Source organism: Marmota flaviventris, chromosome X (assembly GCF_047511675.1).
Source record: "Marmota flaviventris isolate mMarFla1 chromosome X, mMarFla1.hap1, whole genome shotgun sequence".
In the NCBI taxonomy this organism is placed as follows: domain Eukaryota; kingdom Metazoa; phylum Chordata; class Mammalia; order Rodentia; family Sciuridae; genus Marmota; species Marmota flaviventris.
This window is the reverse complement of record NC_092518.1, coordinates 117556690-117578766: the sequence shown is the minus strand read 5'-3', so window position 1 is coordinate 117578766 and position 22077 is coordinate 117556690. Positions and strand designations below refer to the sequence as shown.

The following is a 22077-nucleotide window of genomic DNA, read 5'->3' as shown; positions in this document are numbered from 1 at the left end:
CACAGCCATACTGTACAGCAGGCTGGCGCCCCACCACACCCTGCCCCCACCCAGATTTCACGCCAAACTCCTCTCCCAAATTCCTTTTCTTTTCCCTTGCTACCATCACTAACACAGTAGGGCATACAGACAGATTCAAAGGCTTATGAAGAAACATCTTACCATACACATGGCCTTTCCTTTCCCATCAACAGGGGGATAGAGTGAATTGATCATCCAATTCACCGTAAGGGACAACTGGGTAGCAATTAGCAAGCCAAGATATGGGTCCTTCTCTCAGACCGCTCACCTCAATCAAATCCAGGCTAGTCAAATGTTGACATGTAAATGCACAGAGAACTTTCAGAAGAAAAGGCAAGTGAATGTGTGTGCACATTATGAGTTGGAATGAGCCCAAGAATTCCTGCTGAACACAAAAGCCACATGGACAACATGGACATACTTATCTTACAGGAAAAATAAACATACACAATAAAGAAAAAAGATGGTGTTGGAGGAAATAATGCAAGAACTCCATACCTTAATGAAGCTACGAATAAGAAGTTTAAAATGCACCGTGTTTGACGTATGTATTCCACCTTGAACGCATACCTCAGAAAAGGAATATATATATATATATATATATATATATATATATATATATATATATACATACATACACACACATACACATATATATGTATTTTTAGTTGTAGATGGACGCAATACCTTTATTTTATTGTTTTTACATGGTGCTGAGAATCGAACCCAGTGCCTCACGTTAGGCAAGCATTCTACCACCGAGCCACAACTTGAGCCAGAAGATGGCTCTTTACCAGAAAATCTGTAGAATTTTATAGAGTCCAATGATATCATCATTAACAATTATTTATTTATTATTAATTAATTAATTAATTAATTTGGTACTAGGGATTGAACTCAGGGGGCACTCAACCACTGAGCCACATCCCCAGCCCTCCATCTTACTTTGATGGCTTTCAACACATGAGATGCTTTATCTTCTTCCACAAGTGCAGTAACCTTTTGACCAGCTTTCAGAGGCACATTACCAGTCACAGCATCAGTACTGAAGTAGATGGACCCATCAATCTGGCCATAATCAGTACAGAAAGTTGTCACAACCCCCTGTATAGTTCTCAAATTGCTGTCACCTATGACACAGAAAAACAAAGATCACATCATTTAAGCTCCAATGCAAATGCCCACTACAAATAAGTCCTACACTGGCCCTGAGCACATTTCTTCACTCCTCGGACCTGTTTTCACCTTTAAACAACATCGATAAGTTTCTGTGCCTCGGGGTTGGTGCGAGTATTAACTGACACATAGATGCCACCTGTTAGGAGCTGTGAGTGCCCTGCCCAAGTGAGAGTGTGAATGTTGATGCGATCACCATGGCTGCATGCAGGAGACTCTAAGCTTCCAGGACGGCTGCGACGACCCTTCCTCAACATCACCAGCAGTTTCTCCAGATCCTTCAACATCTCCCGGAAGCAATAAAAGGTTTCGGGAGACGTTAAGACTCGCGCCCTCGGCTTCAAATACATGCCTATTTGGGTTAGAGACCAAGTTCACCCCCGAATTAGGGCGGTTCACGTCTCGGGAAATGGAAAGGGGTGTCACGCAAGGGGGTGGCAGCCGCAGGGCCTTCTCTGTGGCCGTCTAAACACCCTTCCCCTTTGGACCAACGGGAGACTTAAGATCGAGGTTCGACGGAGGACCCTGGGCCACCCTCACTCCAGGCACACCATGGCAGCACCCCCGCTGCCCTTCCGGCTAGGCCCGAGCCCCGTGAGCCCCGTGAGCCCCGTGAGCCTGGGCGGGCTGAGGAGAGGCCCCCTCTGAGGAGGCTCCTCCTGTGGAGGCCAAGGGGACTCACAGAGGACTACCTTGCAGCCCCTCATCAGGTTCCGCCCTCTCAGGATCCTGAGCATGTTGCTACCACCACAGCCGCCCTCGCCACACAGACCAAGCACCAGGCCTCCTCTGTGGGACACCCTAGCATAGGGCTACAGTTGTAGCTCAGTGGAAGAGCGCTTGCCTAGCATGCATGAGGCACTGGGTTTGATTCTCAGCACCATATAAAAATAAATTTAAAAAAATAAAGGTATTGTCCATCTACAACTAAAAAAAAAAAAAAAAAGTCCTGGCATGTAGGTTAATACCCACCCATGATAGCAAGAAACATGTGTTAGGAAATAATGGACAATGTGTGTTCACATGGCTTAATGGCTGATGTGTTTATGGGGTCTGGGGGACATTGGAGGTATTTGTTGGTACTGACTTAGGTCTTTCAATTATTCTGTGTGAAACCCAAAGCAAAATACATTATTTCTGTATGGCTAATGATAAAGCAGAGGCCTAAGAAGTGACATGATTTGCCTGAATTAGTGCAGAAGGGTACTATGGGCAGGAAGGGCAGTTACAGCCCTTCAACCCTTCTTACCTGGATATACTTCATGAACCGGTGACACTTCCCACAGCGTGAGAGGGGCTTGCCTGTGGCTGCCAGGGGTGAAAAAGACACCTCCATCAACTCATCCATACCTGAAAGCAAGCATAGTATAGGACAGAGTTACATCCTTTCTAGTCTCTGGCAGCCTACCCTCCAGTATGTGGCTTGGTGTAAATGGGTGGGCTGGAGTGGGGGTTACCACACATGGTTGATGTCCTTAGTGTGAACACATCCTTGCAGGTGGTGGGGTTTCTACTGTTGGTGATGGAATGGCAGAGCAGTAGCCCCATTTGTCAGGTGTGTGTGTTCCTGGCAATGTGTGTGTTGTTAATCCATCTGCTATTTAATCTCAATAATAACCAGTGAGGAGGCATCATTTCCTTAGCCTGCAGAGGCCTGGAGTTCAGATCTGGTAATGGGCCTCATATGGGTGCCCTTAGTTCTCTAAGTACTGCCAGCCCTGATTGGTAGTGGTGATGGTGGGTATCCTTTGGTGGCGGGGGAAGGGAAAAGGTGGAGCTTACCAGCGATGGAGTCAACAAAGTAGTGGAACTTCCTCTTGAAGACATCCAAGGTGTGGCCTAGGACCTGGCGGTAGTCAGCCTTGCCTTGGGCAATCAGGTTCAACTGCTTCTCCACAGCACTTCGGATGGTGGGAAGCACAAGCTCTGCATCTGTGAGCAGATGGGTGGAAACTGCTACAAGCACTTGTACCCAAGGCCCTGCCATCCCCACTGCCTGCTTGTCCCTCCAAATCCAGCTTGCCTCCTGGTCTCTCCCTGGGCTGTTCAGCCAGAATTTGATGGCACCAGGCTGACTCCTATACCCATAGGCCTTTCCCAATTTCCCACAGGGAAATCTTGCACAGAGTGGGTGAGAACATCTTGTCTAGGATCATATTACAGATATGGCTGTCCTCAGGCCACATCTGTGCTGTGGTTCTGCATTCCCAGAGGCCTAGGACATCTCTACAGGAGAGAGCTGATGGGCTCCTTAGCGAGCTATCCTTACCTATCCTAGGGCTTGTCTGTGGAAAAGAGCCCCTTACTTTCCATTTTAGATCTTTCAAGCATGCCTGTAGGTCCTGGGCAGCACTCCTGCAGTGGGAGTTGGGGGAGTACATGAGGGGGTAGGGGCTCAATGCAGGGCCAGGACCCATCTTGAGGAGACAGCAGAGTCACCACTTAGGGAGAAGCTGGGGAGTCCACAGGCTCTAGGATACAGGACCAGGGGACTCACCAATCTTATAGTAGCCATGCACCAGGACAATGCCAAGGTTGGTGGGCTTGAGTCGGCGGCCACTCTCCACAGTGACATAGTTGCGCTGACAGATATTGTTGATGTGCACAGGGATGCTGGCATCAGTCCCTAAAACACATAGCAAGGCCCTGGGTTTTCCTTAGCCTGCAGCCAACAGTACCCACTGGACTGTGCACTTGAGCTTTATCCCCACCTGATGTTGGGACCCTCCATCTCAGTGCCTCCCAACCACCAACAGGAGGGAGGACTGCATGCCTGTGGTTCCCTCTACACGGGGCTGGGCACCACACTAAGTGCCTTTCCTATTTTGTCTTGTGAATCCAAGGACAACCACTCATAGGGTACTTATTTTAGCTTTATAATTGAGGCCAGAGGCTCAGAGAGGTTAAGTGACTCTGTCAAGGTCACAGAATTTACTCTGCAACCATTAAATGTAACCTCCTTGGCTTCTATTACCTGGAAACTATAGCAAGCAACCCTTCCTGGAGGAAGAGCCCCAGTACCTTCCAAGGGGAGCTTACAAGTTCACTGTTGAACCCAGCTGGTTTTACCCATTTCCTATCTCCCACTTTCTCCATCTTTCTAGAGTTCTTCATGATCCCCAAGGCAGGTTCCCAGTTCCAGGGATGTAACTCCCTCAGCCTTGAGGAGCCTACTTGGTCGAGAAGGCAGCTGAAAGTAAGGCATTCTGAGTGTGGTGTGCGTTGGTCAAGAGAAGGAAAAAGGAAATTCATGCTGACGGCACACCTGCCAGTGCTAGTGGGTGACAGGCAACTCAATGAAGGAGAATTTTCCATATGAAGAAATGGGTACCTGGAGTCTAAGAAGCATGCTGAAGTTCCAGAGCTCACAGACCCTGTGGATTAGGATAGGAGTGGTTCTGTGCCCATGTAGGGCTCTGAATCCCCAGTATGTTCTTGCCATAGCCTTGAATGGCAGCTCTGCTCAGGCTCCCCGGCCCATTTTCCTTTTGGCAGTACTGGGGACTGAATTCAGGTCCTCATGTATGCTAGGCAAATGCTTTACCACTGAGTTATACCCCCAGCCCTTTAAAAAATTTTGTTTTGAGACAAGGTCTTGCTAAACTGCCTAGGCTGGCCTCAAACTTGGGATCCTCCTACCTCAGCCTCCAGAGTAGCTGCGATTACAGGTGTATGCTGCTGGGCATACAGTGGGCTTGACCAGACCCTTTTTACACAGCCCTGTGGGCCTCCACCAACAAGGCTACCCTTGCCCACTTTCCTGTTTTGAAGGTCACCTAAAAGCCCTCTTCGCTGTAACAAATGTAGCTTGTTTTAGTCACTGGGTCCAGATCCCTTTTTCATGTATGGCTGCTAGAAGTCATGACTTGAAAAGGGTTCCTAAGCCAGAGAGGGGCTGTTCTGTTAATGGGAAGGAGCTAAGAATACTTGGGGAGCAGCACCCATACTCCATAGCAGGCTGAGGGCTGCTCCATTGGGACTTACCACAGGTGCCCCAGGCCCCTAAGAGAAGCAAGACCAGAACCTGATTCCAGGAAAGGCATGATCAGTTATGTAGACTTGGGAGGCTGCTGATCTGACTTATGAATCTTTTGGCATTGTGGGTCAACTCTCAGCGCTGTGTGTGCTAGTTAGTACATGACCTCACAGTGCATGAGAATGTATCCTGGCCTTCACAAAGAAGGCTAGGTCCTGATGTGACAGTGTTGTGAGTTGCTTCCCACTGTGGATCTGCCAGGATCAACTATTCTACAGGGTGCCACCAGTTATCAGATACTGGTCCACAGATTGGTGCTGGGCTGGGTGTGTAGGGGTTACTGGGCAGCTTTGCTGGTATATCCTTTTGGCCCCAGTCCTGGGGAAGGGAACCCTGGGTCTAGTAACTGGGTAGATGCACCCACCGATGCCATGCTTCTCCATGAGTGTGATGAGCTCAGCCTCAGTAAGGTAATCAGGTGGGCTTGTCTGTTTCTCCAGCATCTTCACCTCACCCACAGCAAAGGTATCACCCCTCTGGCAGGTGGGTAGGCTCTCTTCCAGGGGCACGCTCTGCCAGGGCATAATCTCTGTGAAGCCTAAAGAGAGATAGCACCACCATTTAGGGTCTCCATCCTGGGCAACCCAGGCCTCAGACCCTAGGCCTACCATCTCTGGATCCAAAATCTGTGAAGGAGGATTCCTAGGACTCACAGTTTTACCTGGTGAGATGACAGTCTTCCCTGAGCAGGTAAAGAGCTCAGGACCAATCCTGAAGGAGATGGTGCTCTGGAGGTACTTGCAGTCATGGCTAACGGTGGCAATGAAGTGCCTGGTGATATACTCATAGAGCCGCCATGCATCACCCCCTGCAAAAGGCCCACAGTCAGTCACTCTGGTGGCCTGGCCAGGTTTTAAGGACCCCTAGCACTTTCCCTCCAGCCTTGGCATGGATGCCAGGGATGGCCTGCTCCAAAGTCCAAAAAAGAAGGAAGGAAAACACACAGCAAGGGAAAGCCAGTCTCCTATGTTTAGTGGTATCTTCATAGCCATGGCTCCCACCTCTCTACACAGCCTCTACCTGTTTCTCTGGGGCTGCTCTTTAGGCTCCAGCCTGTCCTACTGTCTAGTGACATGCCACCTCACTTCAAACTCCAGTGTGTGTAGTAGCTCCTGTTTCCACTTGGACTGTTCTCTCTTCCCCATCTGCCTTTTCCTGGCATGAGATCCATGTAGGAGGTGCAGCCCATCATTGAGCCCTGTCACTCTCTGCCTGGATCCCATTCCATTTCCTCTGATGTTGTCTGCTCACTGACTTCTCCCTGATCAGTTGCCACAACTTCACTACTAACCTCAGTCCATGGTAATGAAGCAAAGCTTTCAGGTGAACCCCTCACCAAGCCAGGGAAAGAGGAGCATATTGCCAATAGGGCCTGACTCTGTCTAATGGTGCTGTGTAGCTATGGTGTCTTGCCCTTTTCCCTGCCCCGCCAGAAGCTTGAGAAGTGTGTGGGGAAGCGGGCGGGGCATCTGATACCTAATTCTGCTTCTGTGGCAGACCTCATGGGTGTAATAGGAGGATGATCTCCAGCATCGTGGCCTTTCCGTGGGCGGTTGATACCTTCTGATAACAACCGCTTCACCTGAGGAAGAGAGCACAGAGTGGAACTGAGTCTGGGCATGGCTGCCTCCTACTAGTCCTGGGTTTGACCAAAGTGCCTGAGCCTGTTCTGAGGCCTGAGTGAGCAAAAGCAAGGTCCACTCCACTTACCGTGTCTGCCCAGTAGGGGTGGTTGGCCTGCTGCCGCAGAGAACCCTTCAGGTCAAAGTTCTCAGGATAGTGGGTGGTCTCTGTCCGTGGGTAGCTGATGTAACCCTGTGTATACAGCCGCTCAGCTGTTTGCATGGCATGCTGTGGTCCCATGCCTGTGAGAGACAGGAGACTCAGGAGCCTGGAATGTGGGGATAGCCGGTGTGCTGACCCTCACATGCTTTATTGTCCAAGAAGAAATTTACCTGCAGCCCTGCCTGGCTTAAGTGGACAGGATATCTTACATTCCTCAGCAAACTACCTGTTATCTGCAGGAGAAATACAGGCCTGAAGTAATGTTGATAAGAGGAACTCCAGTTATGCTGAAGGAGGAAGGGAGACTTTTGTGACCCTTTTCACAGACTACATCCCAAAACTCAGAGAGATAAGGATAATTCCTATTAACCATAAAATCTGTAAGAATTTATGGTTAAGAATACAATTAGAACTGGTCAGCATGGGCCAAGGTAACCTAGAGTTGTCATGGCAGTGGGGACTTGAAAGTTTGATGTCATCCTGCTATCAGTCAAAAGTCAAGAGGTAGACCTGAGTGAGACTTTCTAGAAACTTCTCTGGGATCCCAATAAAACTGGAGTGCAGGGGCTGGGACTGTAGCTCAGTGGAAGAGTGCTTGCTTAGCACATATGAGGCACTGGGTTTGATCCTTAGCACCACATAAAAATAAATATAATAAAGGCATTCTGTCCAACTATAACTACAAAAAAAAAATTTAAAAACAAAATAAAACTGGAGTGCAGGAGAGGCATACTGTCCTTCTCCTCTTTGAGAGGACCCACTCTCTCCCCTGAGAGTGTCTCCTTTCCCTTTTCCTATCCCTTCAATAAACTCATCCCTGTTATTCTCAGTAATGTCCTTAATATTTCTAATTTGATCACAAGAATGGGGCTTAAAGGGGGGGTATCTTTATGAGGCCTCAGTTTCCCAGAAAGCCTAGCTCTGTAACAATATCACATGCATGTTACTCACGGCTATGGTGATGATGGAGCACCTCTCTTATACACATATAGCTATAGGGCTATAACCATAGTGGCTATTGAGCCTACTATGATAACAAAGAGCACAATCACAGTTCTGAGCCATTGTGGTGTTTTATCCTTCTCAATATACTGAGGTAGGGTTCATCCTGCTGCTCCCTGACCAACAGAGGCCAGCACTAAGCTAATGATCACTTAATGATACCACTGTCCTCCTGGGACTCTGGAGGCACTGATCCGCAAAGACATAGCCCATGGCTCCCCATGGCTGGGCCACCAAAGCCTAGAGACTGCTAGCTGTTAGAAACTGCCAGGTTTCCAGCCCAACCCCTTTATGATTGAGTAGGAAGCTCAGAGATAAAGTTTACATCTATTTCTAGTTGGCTGAGGCCTCTCCCTTGTGCTAGTGAAGCTGCTTGAGAATTCTAATGTTAGGTTGTCCCTCTCAAGTAGAGGCCAATATTATCATTGCTATTTTAAAAGATGCTATTTCCCATAATTTAGTCTTTATAGCAAACCAAAGACACAGGTAATATTGTTGCCCCATTTTCTCAGGGGATAAGAAACTGAGGCTTGGGCTAAGAAAGGAAGTGGTTAAGTTGAGTTTGGACCAGAGTTTGGCTCTGGTGATGGATCTCCAGAGTAAAAGGCCTCTGAGGGATTCTGCTGACCCAGGGCCCTGCATTGAAGGTAGCCTCCATGTGTTTTATCCTGATAGCAACTACTGAATCACTGAATACTATGAGACACTATTCTCTCGTTTACATTGACTTATTCCTACTCTGGAACTTAAAGAGAAATGAAATTGGCCCCCACATACCCAGAGCAGAGCTAGCCACACGCAGCATCTCCACAGTGTTCAGGGCCAGTGGCCTCTGCTTGGCCTTTTCTTTCTTACTTGTGGTCTCCACCTAGAAGAAGGGATATTTTGAGTAATTTTTGGAAGGGAGAAGAGCCCATAACAGAGGGAATCCAGATGTGTGGGCAATGGATTTGGTTTAATTCATTTGGTCTTCCTGCTTCTGATTTCACTCTTTCCAGTAGTATGAAGACTGGATTGAATATTCAGGACCAGGAAAGGAAAAATAATGAAAATTCTTTTCTAGAAAAAGAGAAAACATGGAGGTATGGGGAGAAGTCAGGGTAAGGGACAGCAAATACAAATCCCATAGAGGCCAATGTTACGGGATGGTACATGGGTCTGTTCTAGGGACGGTGGCTGTTGTTTGCTGTGCATGGGAATTGCTGACTGGGCCACAAGCATTGCTACAAAATTTTCTAATTTTTCAAGGGAAGCTGCAAGTCCGTATTGTTATGTGATTTTTTGTAAAAGGCCATGCAGGTTAAATGGAAACATCAGTGGGTTGTGCTTGGTTGGTGAGCTACAACTTCCTACCTCTGGACCACACACTTGTTGGAAGAGATGATTCTTTGTTTTGTCTTCTGCAAATACAACCAGAATAATTCAAACTCTGCCCTTTGCCCTTGCCAATCCCTTGTAGACTGGCTAGGGTGGCACATTCTGAATTCCAAACTGACAAATGTGGGTGCTAATGCTGACGCCAATTGTTTATGTGTAGCAAAGGAGACTAGGGTCACTCAGGGTGAGACCTGGAGGTGGAGATGGCGTCTCCGTAGGAATGTCATTGTTGCTATAGGCATGGAACCGCTCTAAAAGAAGTCTAAGAAATCTGAGACAACGGAAACCTGGGCAAAATGGCATGCAAGGAAACCTTAAGAAAGACAAGAAGAAGGCAACTGAAGAAAGCCAAGTTGTATTTCACTGACTTTGGGAGTTATCGGAGCTGCAGGGCATTGATCTGCTGTGATGGCAGTGACTTTCCCCCACTTCCTGTAGCCAGCCCCTTGCCAGGCTGCTCTTCCTAACAGCCAAGCAGTATGTCCTTCTATCTATCTATCTATCTATCTATAAGTAAGAAATACAACTCTACAGAGTTGTGAAAGTTGACTGAGGATCCCAGGTCTATACCCTGCTAGCTGAATGATCTTGGGCAAGTGTGTCCATGTGCACATAGGTCCCTCTATAGTTGTTAGCTTTCAATATCATAAAAAAGGGACATCTGTGTGAAATGAAGTCCTGACAAAGGAGATCAGTTATGTATGGTGGAAAGGGGAGAATTAAGAGATCTGGCAGGGCCACAGGTGTGTGTAGTGTCTGGTAGGGAGTAGATACGCAGAACTTTGGAGCTACCACACTGGCAGAAGTATCTTAGGAGTGTATGTGTGAGTAACTATTCCTCTTTCCAAAAAGATATCTGTTTCAGAAAGGGGAAGAAAGATGTGACCCATGGTTATAGACTGTACCTCTGGCCAGAGGTTTCTTTTTTCTCTTTCTTTTTAAAAATTTTTTTAGCTGTAGATGGACACAATACCTCTATCTTATTTATTTACTTCTATGTGGTGCTGAATATTGAACCCAGTGCCCCACACATGCCAGGCAAGCGCTCTACCACTGAGCTATAACCGCAGCCCCTGGCCAGAGTTTTCTGGAGTTCTACATCCACAAAAGGCAAATATGATAGATATGGGAGTAGGAGGCATACCTGAGCTTCCTTCTCCAGTTTTGTCATGTTTAAAAACATTTGTGCAATCTCCCTGTCAAATACTCTCACTCGGTCCCAGTCCAAAAGGAGAGATTTGTCTTTATCTGTGTTAACCTGTAGAAAGGACAAAAAGTGAACACACAAGAAGTATCCAGGTGAGCTTTCTCAGGGAAGGGAATCAGGGGAAGTTGATCTTTGTACGGGAGCAAAATGGTCTCCACTCTGATTTCTCCTAACTGTAGTTGTTTAGCTTACAGATATGCAGGCTGGCATCTAATCCTCCCTACTCCCCTGCCAGCAATTGGGTGGGTGGTCTCAAGAGGGTGGCCTGGAGTTGAGGCTGATGTGTCATTAAGAAAGTGTCTGAGCCTTTATCTCTCACTCCATCCCTGCCTAGCCTCAATGCCTGGCTAGTCTAGGTGCCTAGGTATGCCCGTACCAAAGATCACCAGCCCTGTGTCAATCAGAACAACTCTGCTATGCTTTTTTTTTTGGGTACTGGAGATTGAACTCAAAGGCACTCGACCACTGAGCCACACCCCAAGCCCTATTTTGTATTGTGTTTAGAGACAGGGTCTCACTGAGTTGCTTAGTGCCTCGCTTTTGCTGAAGCTGGCTATGAACTTGTAATCTTCCAGCCTCAGCGTTCCGAGCCACTTGGATTACAGGTGTGTGCCACTGCGCCCAGCTTTGTTATGCTTTAAATCAAGCTTAAAGAGGCTTTTATTCAAAGAAAAGTTCTAAGCACTTTCAAAAAGTTTGAAAGCCCATGGCCTCAATCCAGTTCTTGGATCTGACCACCATAGTTGCTGGTCCCTTAGGGGGTTGACTTCACCCTGTACCACTAGAGTGAAATTCATTCTTACTTATCCAAATTCAATATATTCAAGTCCAACCCAGCCCCACTACCCCCCATGAAGGCAGGGAACCTCTTTTCTGGGGCACAGAAAACCATTCTCATTTACAGCTATTCACATTTGTGTCCTTAGCCAGGGGACTGCAGGATAATAAAAATGATGGTGGTGGAGGAAAACTCTGAGAATCCACTCACCAAACCTGGAACAACAGAGAAGGAATACAGAAGGGGGGAAAAATACCTTGGCCTGCAGCACCCAGTAGGTCTCTGGTTTGAAGGATTGGATTTTATCATGTCTCTCCACACAAAATCCCAGGGTAGGAGTCTGACATGGCCCAAAGGAGATGAGAGAGCTATCTAAATCACCGTATTTCCCTTGGAAATATTTTGTCTGGAACCTAGGGGGAGTGGTGGGGTAAAGAGAAAGACAGTTGATTAAGAATTCACTTAAGACATTATCATTAAACCCCTGTGTGAGTCTAGCCTGGGGCTTGGGGTGTATGTTGGGAAGTGGTACAAGTAAGCTGCTATTAGTTTGAAGTCAGTGTAACAGAGTGTGTCATGCAGGAATCATGTGTACATATGATGGACAAGTGAGTGAGACCCAGGGAGTCTCCTATTATTTTGAGTGAGGGGTCCTTCTATTATACTCTATCCATCCATTGCATTCTTCTTAGGACTCTTGAGTAAGGATACCCTCTGTTTATCAAGTGGCAGTTTGTGTGATGTGTATGCCAACCATATATGTAATTTTCTTCATGTTTTTTTTTTTTTTATGTAGATGGACACAATATCTTTATTTTATTTATTCATTTTTATGTGGTGCTGGGGATCAAACCCAGTGCCTCACATGTGCCAGGCAAGTGCTCTCCACTGAGCCACAACCCCAGACCTTTCTTTAAGATTTTTAAAATGTGAAAATTGCCTGTTGCTGATCTGGGCTCCAAGAGGCTCTGCGGTTGCAGATGGGGACCAGCAAAGGCAGGTACCTAGGGTAAAGGGAGGGAAGGGGTATGCTTGGGCCCAAAGTACATGTGTATGTCTGGGTGGGGGACAGCACCTGGTGAAAGCACAGCCAATACGCAGGTCCAGTTCCTGGCGGGCATCCACTGAGAGTGCCTCATTGTGGTCTGGCTCACCCAGGCGGGCCATGGCGTTACAGATGTCCGTGTCAGTAATGGAGCTGAACCTAGCCCGGAACACGGTCTTCTCATTGCTGTGGGCTTTATTCATGACAGGCAGAACAGCATCAAGGACCTGGGGGGAAGGAGGCCTGGCTGTGATTGTCCCCAGGCTACCTGCCTCCACACCTCTGCAGTTGGGCCTGGCTCTTTCCAGTGCTGAACCTTTTGTGTGGGACACCTTCTTTCACCCCTGCCAGACCCTTCTCCATCTCTCTGCCTTTTCAGAAGCTTTGGTCTCTCCACAAAACCTTCGTCACATGGCTCCCTTTCCTTCCAACTATAAATATGCCTGGACACTCCCCTACTTACTATAACTCTGCAACTGCCACCTTTCTTGTCTTCTGCTCCCAGTTAGTAAATGCTACTGCCAAGCATACAAGGGACACCAAATCTACCCCACTTGATCTGTTTCCCCTTTTCCTGGAGGAGAGTGTGCTTAGAAGGGTAAGTGAAACTTTCAGATGACTGGAGGAAAGTCGGGGAAAGAAAAAGGAAGGAAGAGGAAATGGGCAAAAGTGGCAAGACCACAGGTGGGTTCAGCTTGTGGGTGGGGGTTGGGCACAGCAGGTCCTAGAGTTGAGATGCACTATGAAGGCTGTGCAGAGTGACAGGAGTGTCCTTATTGGGGAGAAGTGGTTTTATTTCTGAAGGAAGAAAGCTAATGAGCTGCTATCATTCTCCACCCCCAGATGCAAAGGTCCCTGGAAGTGGGTGGGGAGGGGGTAGAAGGATATCTAAGAAGGGAGTATGCAATTGGGTTGGTTGAGGGTACTGCACTAGAATGCCAGGTGCCCTGAGAACCCCATCTCACTGTAATCATCTCCTGAACCCAAAGGCATATCAGACCATAGGTGAAAGCTGAGGGTACAGGGACACAGGGTGACTTGTATGGAGCTACAGCCTGAGAGGCATGAGTGAGACTGGCAGTTATAATAAGCATGAGAGTACTATGACTTAAGTAAGCACAAGAAAGGGATACATGGGAAGAGAGGGAAGCCCTCCCTCTCTACAGGGTGGGCTGTGTGACTGGGGGTGACTGGGAGGTAGGAGGGCATTCTGAATGAAGCAGAGGATGTGTAAAGGTGGGAGATGAGAAGAATGAGGTCTCAGAAAGGTGTTCTGGTGCTGAGGTGATCAATCACATCAACTGAAGGTCCCAAGGCACTGAGCTGGGTCTGGGACCCTGAAAACTAACTTACTACATTTTGAAATCTGCATCTCCCTAGATAATTCTGCCCCCTTTTAAACCAGCTCCTACCATGTGTCATTAGAAAGCAAAGTAACACTAGGGTCTATTCATTTTCAAGTGTTTATAGAATTTCCCAAATAAAGGGTGGGGAAGGCATTTTAAAGCTGCTGTAGATAACCCCTTACACTTCAGCTTCAGGAATAATGGGACTGAGGGTGTTAGATTATTGGAAAAGTTAAAAGTGAACCAAAGTGGGCACTATACTTACCTCAAAGCAAATGTTCTCCCCTTCCTTGTCACAGTCTAGCCATAGCACAATGTAATCGCAGCCTCTGCCCTCCACCTGTCCAAAAGCACACATTAACATGCATCTGTCACAGGCCCAGGCCCTGTGATACTCCCCTCTGGGGACAACAGGTAGAGCCTGGGCCCTGGGGACTAAGTCTTGGTTATGAGGACTAATGCCTAAGCTGAGCAAGGAGCTGGCTACAGTGAGGCTGGCTCAGCTTCTCAGAAAATAATTTATCTCAGAAGGGTTGTTTTTTGGATCAAAAAATGATAATTATAATATGGTCTTTATCCCCAAAATTGAAATATTAAAAGTCCTGAAATGAAATAACCCTTATTAGTAATGGTGGTTGTCTTGGGTCATGTGGTTAGAAATAATTTTTTTCTTTCTGCTCATCTATAATTTCCAAAATAAATATGTATTTATTTTAAAATTGGAGGAAAAAAACTCAACTAAACCAAAGCAGAATGTCTACTCTTCAGGATTGAGTGATAGGAATGACTAGGATGGGGGAACCAGGCCTGAAGGTGCCTTGTGGGCCAGCAGGAGATGCCCACAGAAAGGGCAGAAAGGCAGCCCAGGGCAGCCATCAAAGGTTTCTGTGTCTAAGATGAAGATGAGGATGAGGACTTAACTAATGGCAGGCAAAGACAGCTGGAGTCACCTGATGAGTTCCTGTCCCTGTACGTACCTGCAGGAACTTCACCATGTTCAGCTTGGGATTAGCTTCCTTCTTCTCTGTTGGAGCTTGGCTGAACAGCTCTGCAGGGTCCACCTTGTCCCACTTGTTGTACTTTCCTACAAACCACAGTCTCGGTGAAACTGAGTCACACTGCACAGCTCACAAAGGCTTGGCCTCCACAACTTTCATAACCCCAGGGAGACAGTCTCTTCTCATTAATGAAGAGAAGGAGGCTTGGATGAAGATTGGCCCGAGGTCACTTGACAGTCAGAGGCAGCAGGGCTGATATGTGGATTCAGGTCTTTGGGTAACCCCACCCACCAGGCCTTCCTTCCCCTGGGCTGTTAAGCTGATGATACCCTGACCTGGCCACTCTTGGGAACCAAACAAGCAAACTCTCAGCAGGGTTGCTATTCTAGCCTTTCTTCTGGTATTTTCCCTATAGTGGAAAGCACCATTTCTGGGTTGGTTCACTTTGCCAGGGCCCTGAACTCATGTGTCATCTTCTCTTCAAAATCAAAGGATTTTGTAAACCTTTCCCACCACACAGCATTTCATAGGGTATACGACAGGGGCCCAGATGTTCCCTGTGGAAGGTCAACCTCTCTTGGCCTCATGTCTGGTACCTCCACCTACTTCTCTACTTATGGTCTGGCTCTTGCAAGCTTGGACTTCTGGCTTTATTTTAGGCCCCATTCTTGCTGCCTGGGAGTACATGGTCAGATGGAGTTCTAATCCTTGCTCTCTATGTGCCTTTTGGAGAATAAAGCCTGGGGCCCCAAAGCTTGGCTACACCACTTCATCGCCTTTGTTATTATTGGTATGGTTATGGAGCAAGAAAAACTACTGAGGCTTTAGTGCTTTTGATACCTTCACTATCACATAACAATGAGTTCCTCTTGGGAATGGGAAGAGGACATTGTTGTACATTTCACAAATGAGAAATGGCAACTTAGTCTGAGGAAGTAGCTCAGTGGTACAGCGCTTGCTTAGCAAACCTGGGTTCAATCCCCAGCCAAAAAAAAAAAAAAAAAAAAAAAAAGGCAGGGTGAGAGGGAGAAAGAGAGAGAGAGAGAAATGGCAACTCAGAGATGTCTAATCATTGCCCTACTCCAGCTGGTGGCATAGTACAGAAGCTATGGTCTGAGAGTCCCCCAAGGGTTCATGTGCTAGAAGCTTGATTCCTAGTGTGGCAGTATTGGAGGTATAAAACTTTTAAGAGGCTGGGCCTAATGAGAGGTCTTTAGGTCACTTAGGGCACTGCTGTCAGAAAGGATTAAGGTAGCAAGTTGTTTTAAGAGCAAGCCTGACCCTAAATCTTTCTCTGTTTTCCTGCTTTACCATGTGATCTCTCCCTCTTGCATATGCTACTAGGTCCAGATGACACTGTGATATGCCATGATGTCTTTGCTAGAACTGGCACTATGCTGTTTGGATTTTCAGCCTCCAAAACTATTGAATTAAATAAACTTACTTTCTTTAGAAAGTTAGTTTACCTCATGCATTCTGTTGTAGTATAAAATAGACTAATATGGCAGGTCAGAGCTTGGGTTGGACTTATGTTAACCACGTGGTTCTGCACATAGACCCAGGTAGTCACTAATTCTGGCCTTATCAAGGAAATGGATAACAGTAATGATACAAGACAATGGCAGTTCCAGTTAGATTGGCAGCCATTATGAAGTCAAACAACAACAAGTGCTGGCGAGGATGTGGGGAAAAGGGTACACTTGTACATTGCTGGTGGGACTGCAAATTGGTGCAGCCAATTTGGAAAGCAGTATGGAGATTTCTTGGAAAGCTGGGAATGGAGCCACCATTTGACCCAGCTATTCCCCTTCTCGGTCTATTCCCTAAAGACCTAAAAAGAGCATGCTACAGGGACACTGCTACATCGATGTTCATAGCAGCACAATTCACAATAGCTAGACTGTGGAACCAACCTAGATGCCCTTCAATGGATGAATGGATAAAAAAAATGTGGCATTTATACACAATGGAGTATTACTCTGCATTAAAAAATGACAAAATCATAGAATTTACAGGGAAATGGATGGCATTAGAGCAGATTATGCTAAGTGAAGCTAGCCAATCCCTAAAAAACAAATGCCAAATGTCTTCTTTGATATAAGGAGAGTAACTAAGAACAGAGTAGGGTCGAAGAGCATGAGAAGAAGATTAACATTAAACAGGGATGAGAGGTGGGAGGGAAAGGGAGAGAGAAGGGAAAATGCATGGAAATGGAAGGAGACCCTCAGAGTTATACAAAAGTACACACAAGAGGAAGTGAGGGGAAGGGGAAAAATAATACAAGGGGGACAAACGAATGTCAGTAGAGGGGGCAGAGAGAGAAGAGGGGAGGGGAGGGGAGGGGAGGGGTGATAGTAGAGGATAGGAAAGGCAGCAGAATACAACAGACACTAGTATGGCAATATGTAAATCAATGGATGTGTAACTGATGTGATTCTGCAATCTGTATATGGGGTAAAAATGGGAGCTCATAACCCACTTGAATCAAATTGTGAAATATGATATATCAAGAACTACGTAATGTTTTGAACAGCCAACAATAAAAAATTAAAAAAAAAAAAAAAAAAAAAAGACAATGGCAGTCACCCAATGACCAACAGACAATAGTTAACTCAGCAGGAGCAACAGCCCTCTCTCAAACATGTGTAAGGGCCAGGCACTTCATGAGATAGATATCACCACCTCATCTGCACAGGAAGGTGTACAGGGCATAAGGTGCCTAAAGGGAACTACTGGGACAGGAACTCTGAGATGCTGAGCTCTACAGCCTGAGTTCTGGGCATCTCACTCAGTGGCCCCTAGTCACTAGTCCATGACCTCTGGATGTAGGCTGTAACTAGACCTTTAGCAGTGTTGTGCAGGGCTCCCCTCAATAGGATGAAGGTGGGTGGGGGTGCTCACCCAGGAAATCCAGGGTCATCACATGACCACAGACAGATGTCATCTTGAAGCGGACTGGTTGGCCAGCAAAGGTTCCTGTGTATTCATGGACTGAGCAGGCCCCGTTCAGCCCTTTGTGTGAGGCCATGTTCCCTGAAAAGAAGAAGCATAGAGAGATGGAGCTGTGGATACTATGAAGACCCTGGGCCCAGATGTCATCTCTTGGAAGGCCAGAGTCCTCCTTCCCCAGAGAGGTCAGTTTTAATATTCTTTAGGCCACTGTGGGTAATTTGGTACTGGGAGATTTAATAATAATCAGAGACAATAGCATCTGTAAATGACCTAGTACAATGCACTCACAACACAGAACCCATTGACTGGGAGCAAGAGGCAGACCCTCTTGGGCTTTTTATCTGCAATTCTGTTTCCACTTTTCAATTTGATTTTTGCCTTACTATATTTGAACTTTAAGTTCACCAGGGATTAGGTCAAATTATCAAATTCTATGGTGTCTTTTTCATCTTTTCTACTGATGGTTCCGCAGGCCAACTTTCTCGGCCTCTGAGGGTGAGATGCCATTTCTTGAACCCCTTTAGACTATAAATGCTCAGGTGTACTATGACCTCTTCTTTCCTAAACTGCTGGATCAAGGGTAGATTCCTGCCACTGCTGGGTACCCAGCATCCAAATATCCTTCATATTTAGAGGGAATTAAAAGAAGGAAGGGAAATGGCACTCCACCAGGCAGCCACCCTAGTGTGTTCAGAGGTAGGCATGAGAGGCAGACGTTATCTTTCCAGTTCCCTGGTCTCAGGAAAACTGGAACTTGGCCCATGGTCAAGGCTCCCCCATAGGCTCCTCTTGAATGATGTGAAGTGCAAAGTATGTGAGGCATTGGTGAATTTCCAGAGATGACAATGGCCATGGCATAGATATGGGAGGGGGTCCTGGCTGTCTTGTGTACCTCCTTCCAGTTTACTACTTGTGTCCAATGCCCCTGACTGGCTCAGAACTCTAACAACGAATGCACCTTCCACCTGACTGTGAACTATGTCTTTTTCTTTCTTAAGAGTCCCAGCCCTGGTACACACCAGGTGTGGAAGTAAACACATCCAGGGTGACTACTGTCCAGATGCTTCATTAATGCCTTCTGATCTGAACCAAATCTACCCTGACAGAGGTAGAATCACACTTTGGAAAAAAAGAGAAACATTCTGAATAGTAAAAATAACAATGCTTACAGACCAAAGCAATAAAGAAAAGTTAATGTTGGTCTTTCCTACCTCGAGAAAGGATTTTGGCGATGGACTGTGCCAGGGATGGCTTCTCTGCAACCATGAGAACAGTCTTCATTTTGGCTCAGGGCTGTCAGGGTCCTCAGCCCTAAACACCCCAGTTTCAGAACAACAGTAATGCAAAAGTTCAGAAATTGCTCTTCTGTGGCTCAACACAATTGTCAATGCTAATGCCTAAGGAGAAGAAAAGAAACTCAGGAAACAGCAATTCTTTCAAGGGAACTATATAACTAACAAGGAAATTCACTTAAAAACAAAACAAAACAAACAAAAAACCCAAGACAAGAGAAAGAAAAATTAGGGAAACTGGAAGGCATTTGGCATATAGATAATGCTCAGGTCAACTGAAGTGGGAATTTGGCTTCATTTGGGGGAAGATGAGGTGACCTGAATGATATCAGATCAATTTTGTCACTAAATCTGTGCCTAGGAAGAAGCTGGGGTATACAGACCTGGATTCAGAGGTTGGGGCAGTGTGGTGCCTGGTCCTTCCCCCTGGGCTAGCTCTTTCACTTGTCAGTGGATTCATCTCTTGGAGGGGAGAGGAACAATCGCAGCCTTTCCTGCACATCAATTCTGTTTGCTCCCAGGCTGAGTGGCATAGCCATCTTGGCTCAGCACTGGGTTACCATGGGATGCTTTACAGAATGCATACGGTCGGCCCGTGCTCCCTAGGTCCTACAGTTGGGTCTGAAGCCCATTGGTCCAGTCCCCAGAGGAGCTCAGAAAGCCCTTCATATCTACCTACCTTACTCTGCCTGTTGCTTTGCAGGCCACCCTCCAGCCAAATTAAATTGAATACCATCATTTAAAGTAAAAAAAAAAAAAAAAATCCATTTGAAGCCTACTTTCTTGCCTGGCAACATCCATCAAACCTGGAGAATGCAGCTTGGCTAACTGCAGGCCCAGCCCAAAGTGAACTCTTCTTTATATTTTAGTACTAGAGATTTAACCCATGATAAGCAGTGCTCTATTACCCCCATCTCACTGAACTTTTCTTTACAGAGTTCTCCTAGCACCCACTGGCAGGATGAATCACTTCCTCCTGTGTCCAATGTCTCTTGGGCAAGGTCTCCATCTCAGCCCACTGCCCATAGTGCCACTGTCAGTTACTGCCTCATCTCCCCAAGCGGAAACACTGCTGGCATTTGCTACAGCTTTCTGGGCCTCCTACATCACTTAACAACTGCTGCTGAGAAGAAAAAAACCTCATACAAACCCTTACTGTCTTTTTTTTTTTTTTTTTTGCAGTGCTGGGGATTGAATCCAGGGTTTCATGCATACGGGGTAGCTCCGTTCCCAGCTCCCTTTCTGTATTTTTATTGTATGTATAGCATTGTATTTTAAAAAAAAAACACACAAAGACCTGTATTGAGACAATTGGATAACCATCTGGGGAAAAAAATATAAAATCACACTTCTACTTCTTAACCTCCACCAAAACAGATAACAGAGCCAGCAAGATTTAATAAAAAATTAAAACCAGAAAAATACCAGAACAGAAAAATGAACTTAGTAATATGAAATGATGTCCAAACATTCAACAAAGAAAATTACAGCTAAAATGAGTTTGTACTTATCTCATTAGCAAAGACCCAAAGTCCAAGCATGCAATCCACAGGGGTATGGGGGAAGTAAAATTGAATTGACATCTATATGAAGTGATTTGACAATACTTTTGAAAATTACAAGTGCACAGCCTCAGCAATTCCACTTCTAGGAGAGAATTCAATTATTTCAGTTTTTTACTGAGCACCTACTATAAGCTTAGCTTAGTTTTAGTGCAGGGAATATGGTATGGAGCAACACCAGGTCCTGTCCTGGAGCTCACATAGCAGGGCTGAGGAGTTCATAGTTGGGAGGGGACTGGGTGGCATCTGGAGAACAGTTCAGACAGAAGGACAAGGCCCTTATGAGAGATGGCTTGGTGGAGAATTAGGGGGTCAATGAGGAGGTCAGTGGGCTGAGGAGTTGGGTTTGCTCTGGGGGAGCTGAAAGGAAGAGGAGGGTTTGCACAGGAATGGGATGATCTGACCTCAAGTGTTAAAGGGACTCTGTTTGCCATGCAGAAGGGAGTGGGCCCTGGTGGTGGTGGGGGAGAGGAGTCAGTCTGCTCAAGACTGAGATGGGCAGGACATGATATGGGGAAGAGCAAGGATGACTCCCAGGTTTTTGGCTCATACAACTAAAGGAAGAGTGGGGGAAATACCCAGGAGGGAGCAGGGCAGGGCTGGAACTCAGGAGCAGCATTTCAGGTGTGTTAAATGTGTTCCATTAGCTAGATAGCCAAAGTGATTGTGGAGAAGGCAGCAGTTGTGAGATATTGTGGTGCATGGAAGGAGCCCAGGATGGGGGTCAGGGAGATGAGGAGGAGCTAGCAGACTGTGGTAGGAGAGGTGGGGCCCCAAAAGCCAAGGAAAAAAAGCATTTCAGGGGGAGTCATTGACATGTCAAAGGCAGGCTGTGCAATGTGGCAGCAGAGACCTGACCATGGGGTACGACAATTTGAAAGACGCCAGTAACCCTGATGGGAGCTATCAGGGCTCCCTGATTTTTGAATGACAGAGGCAAAAGCTGAGCAGTGTAAGCTCAAGAAAGCTGGGAAAAGGGGAGGGGATGTTGTACTTTTTCCATTTTAAGATGAACAACATATCAGCATGTTTGTACACTGATGTACTCCAGGAGAGAAGGAAAGAGAGGAGATGCAATCGAGAGTAGGGAATTGCTGGAGTGATGCTGGGGTGGGTGAAGGGCTCAGGTAGCAGGCAGCTAAGACCATGGAGAAGAGGAGGAGTCCAGTCAGTCATCTGTTAGTAGAGGAGGAAGCCAAAAAAGGATAGGAGGTAGTGCTGGAGTAGGCTCCTAGAAGGGGAGCCTGGGATTTAGACAGGATCTTCCAAATGAGTATGAGGCAAAGACATGCCAGGGTTTGAGGGATGTGATCATGATGACAGACTTGACTCCAAGAAGGATGATGAGAGAGATAAGGGGATGGGAAGGTTCCACACAGCCTACACACTGTGGCCTCCAAGAACTGTAGGAAATGAGGCATTAGGGTAGAGAGGGAGTCAGAGGAAGCAATTCTCAGGGGGCAGAAATGCTTGAGTGGGAATTACTCAGGAGCTCGGCAG

At 46.6% G+C, this 22077-nt stretch overlaps 1 protein-coding gene across 4 annotated transcripts in view; it reads right to left on the bottom strand.

Moving 5' to 3' along the window:
- LOC114084444 (DNA topoisomerase 3-beta-1-like) overlaps positions 1 to 22077 on the bottom strand; it is a 31230-nt gene that overhangs the window by 4878 nt on the left and 4275 nt on the right. For 2 of the 4 annotated variants that reach the window (XM_071606347.1, XM_071606348.1), the window contains exons 2-16: positions 18935 to 19120; positions 17673 to 17804; positions 14751 to 14857; positions 14039 to 14113; positions 12458 to 12654; positions 11639 to 11795; positions 10542 to 10655; positions 8798 to 8888; positions 6944 to 7098; positions 6710 to 6815; positions 5895 to 6041; positions 5598 to 5771; positions 3695 to 3823; positions 2980 to 3129; positions 2447 to 2547 (exon numbers count right to left, since the gene is read on the bottom strand). In XM_071606347.1, the coding sequence (XP_071462448.1) occupies positions 2447 to 2547; positions 2980 to 3129; positions 3695 to 3823; positions 5598 to 5771; positions 5895 to 6041; positions 6710 to 6815; positions 6944 to 7098; positions 8798 to 8888; positions 10542 to 10655; positions 11639 to 11795; positions 12458 to 12654; positions 14039 to 14113; positions 14751 to 14857; positions 17673 to 17804; positions 18935 to 19004 (1905 nt within the window). In that variant the 5' untranslated portion in view covers positions 19005 to 19120. Of the gene's footprint in view, positions 1 to 1048; positions 1152 to 2446; positions 2548 to 2979; positions 3130 to 3694; positions 3824 to 5597; positions 5772 to 5894; positions 6042 to 6709; positions 6816 to 6943; positions 7099 to 8797; positions 8889 to 10541; positions 10656 to 11638; positions 11796 to 12457; positions 12655 to 14038; positions 14114 to 14750; positions 14858 to 17672; positions 17805 to 18934; positions 19121 to 22077 lie in introns of those variants that run through there. The other 2 variants (XR_011705661.1, XM_071606349.1) reach the window with 2 other exon arrangements.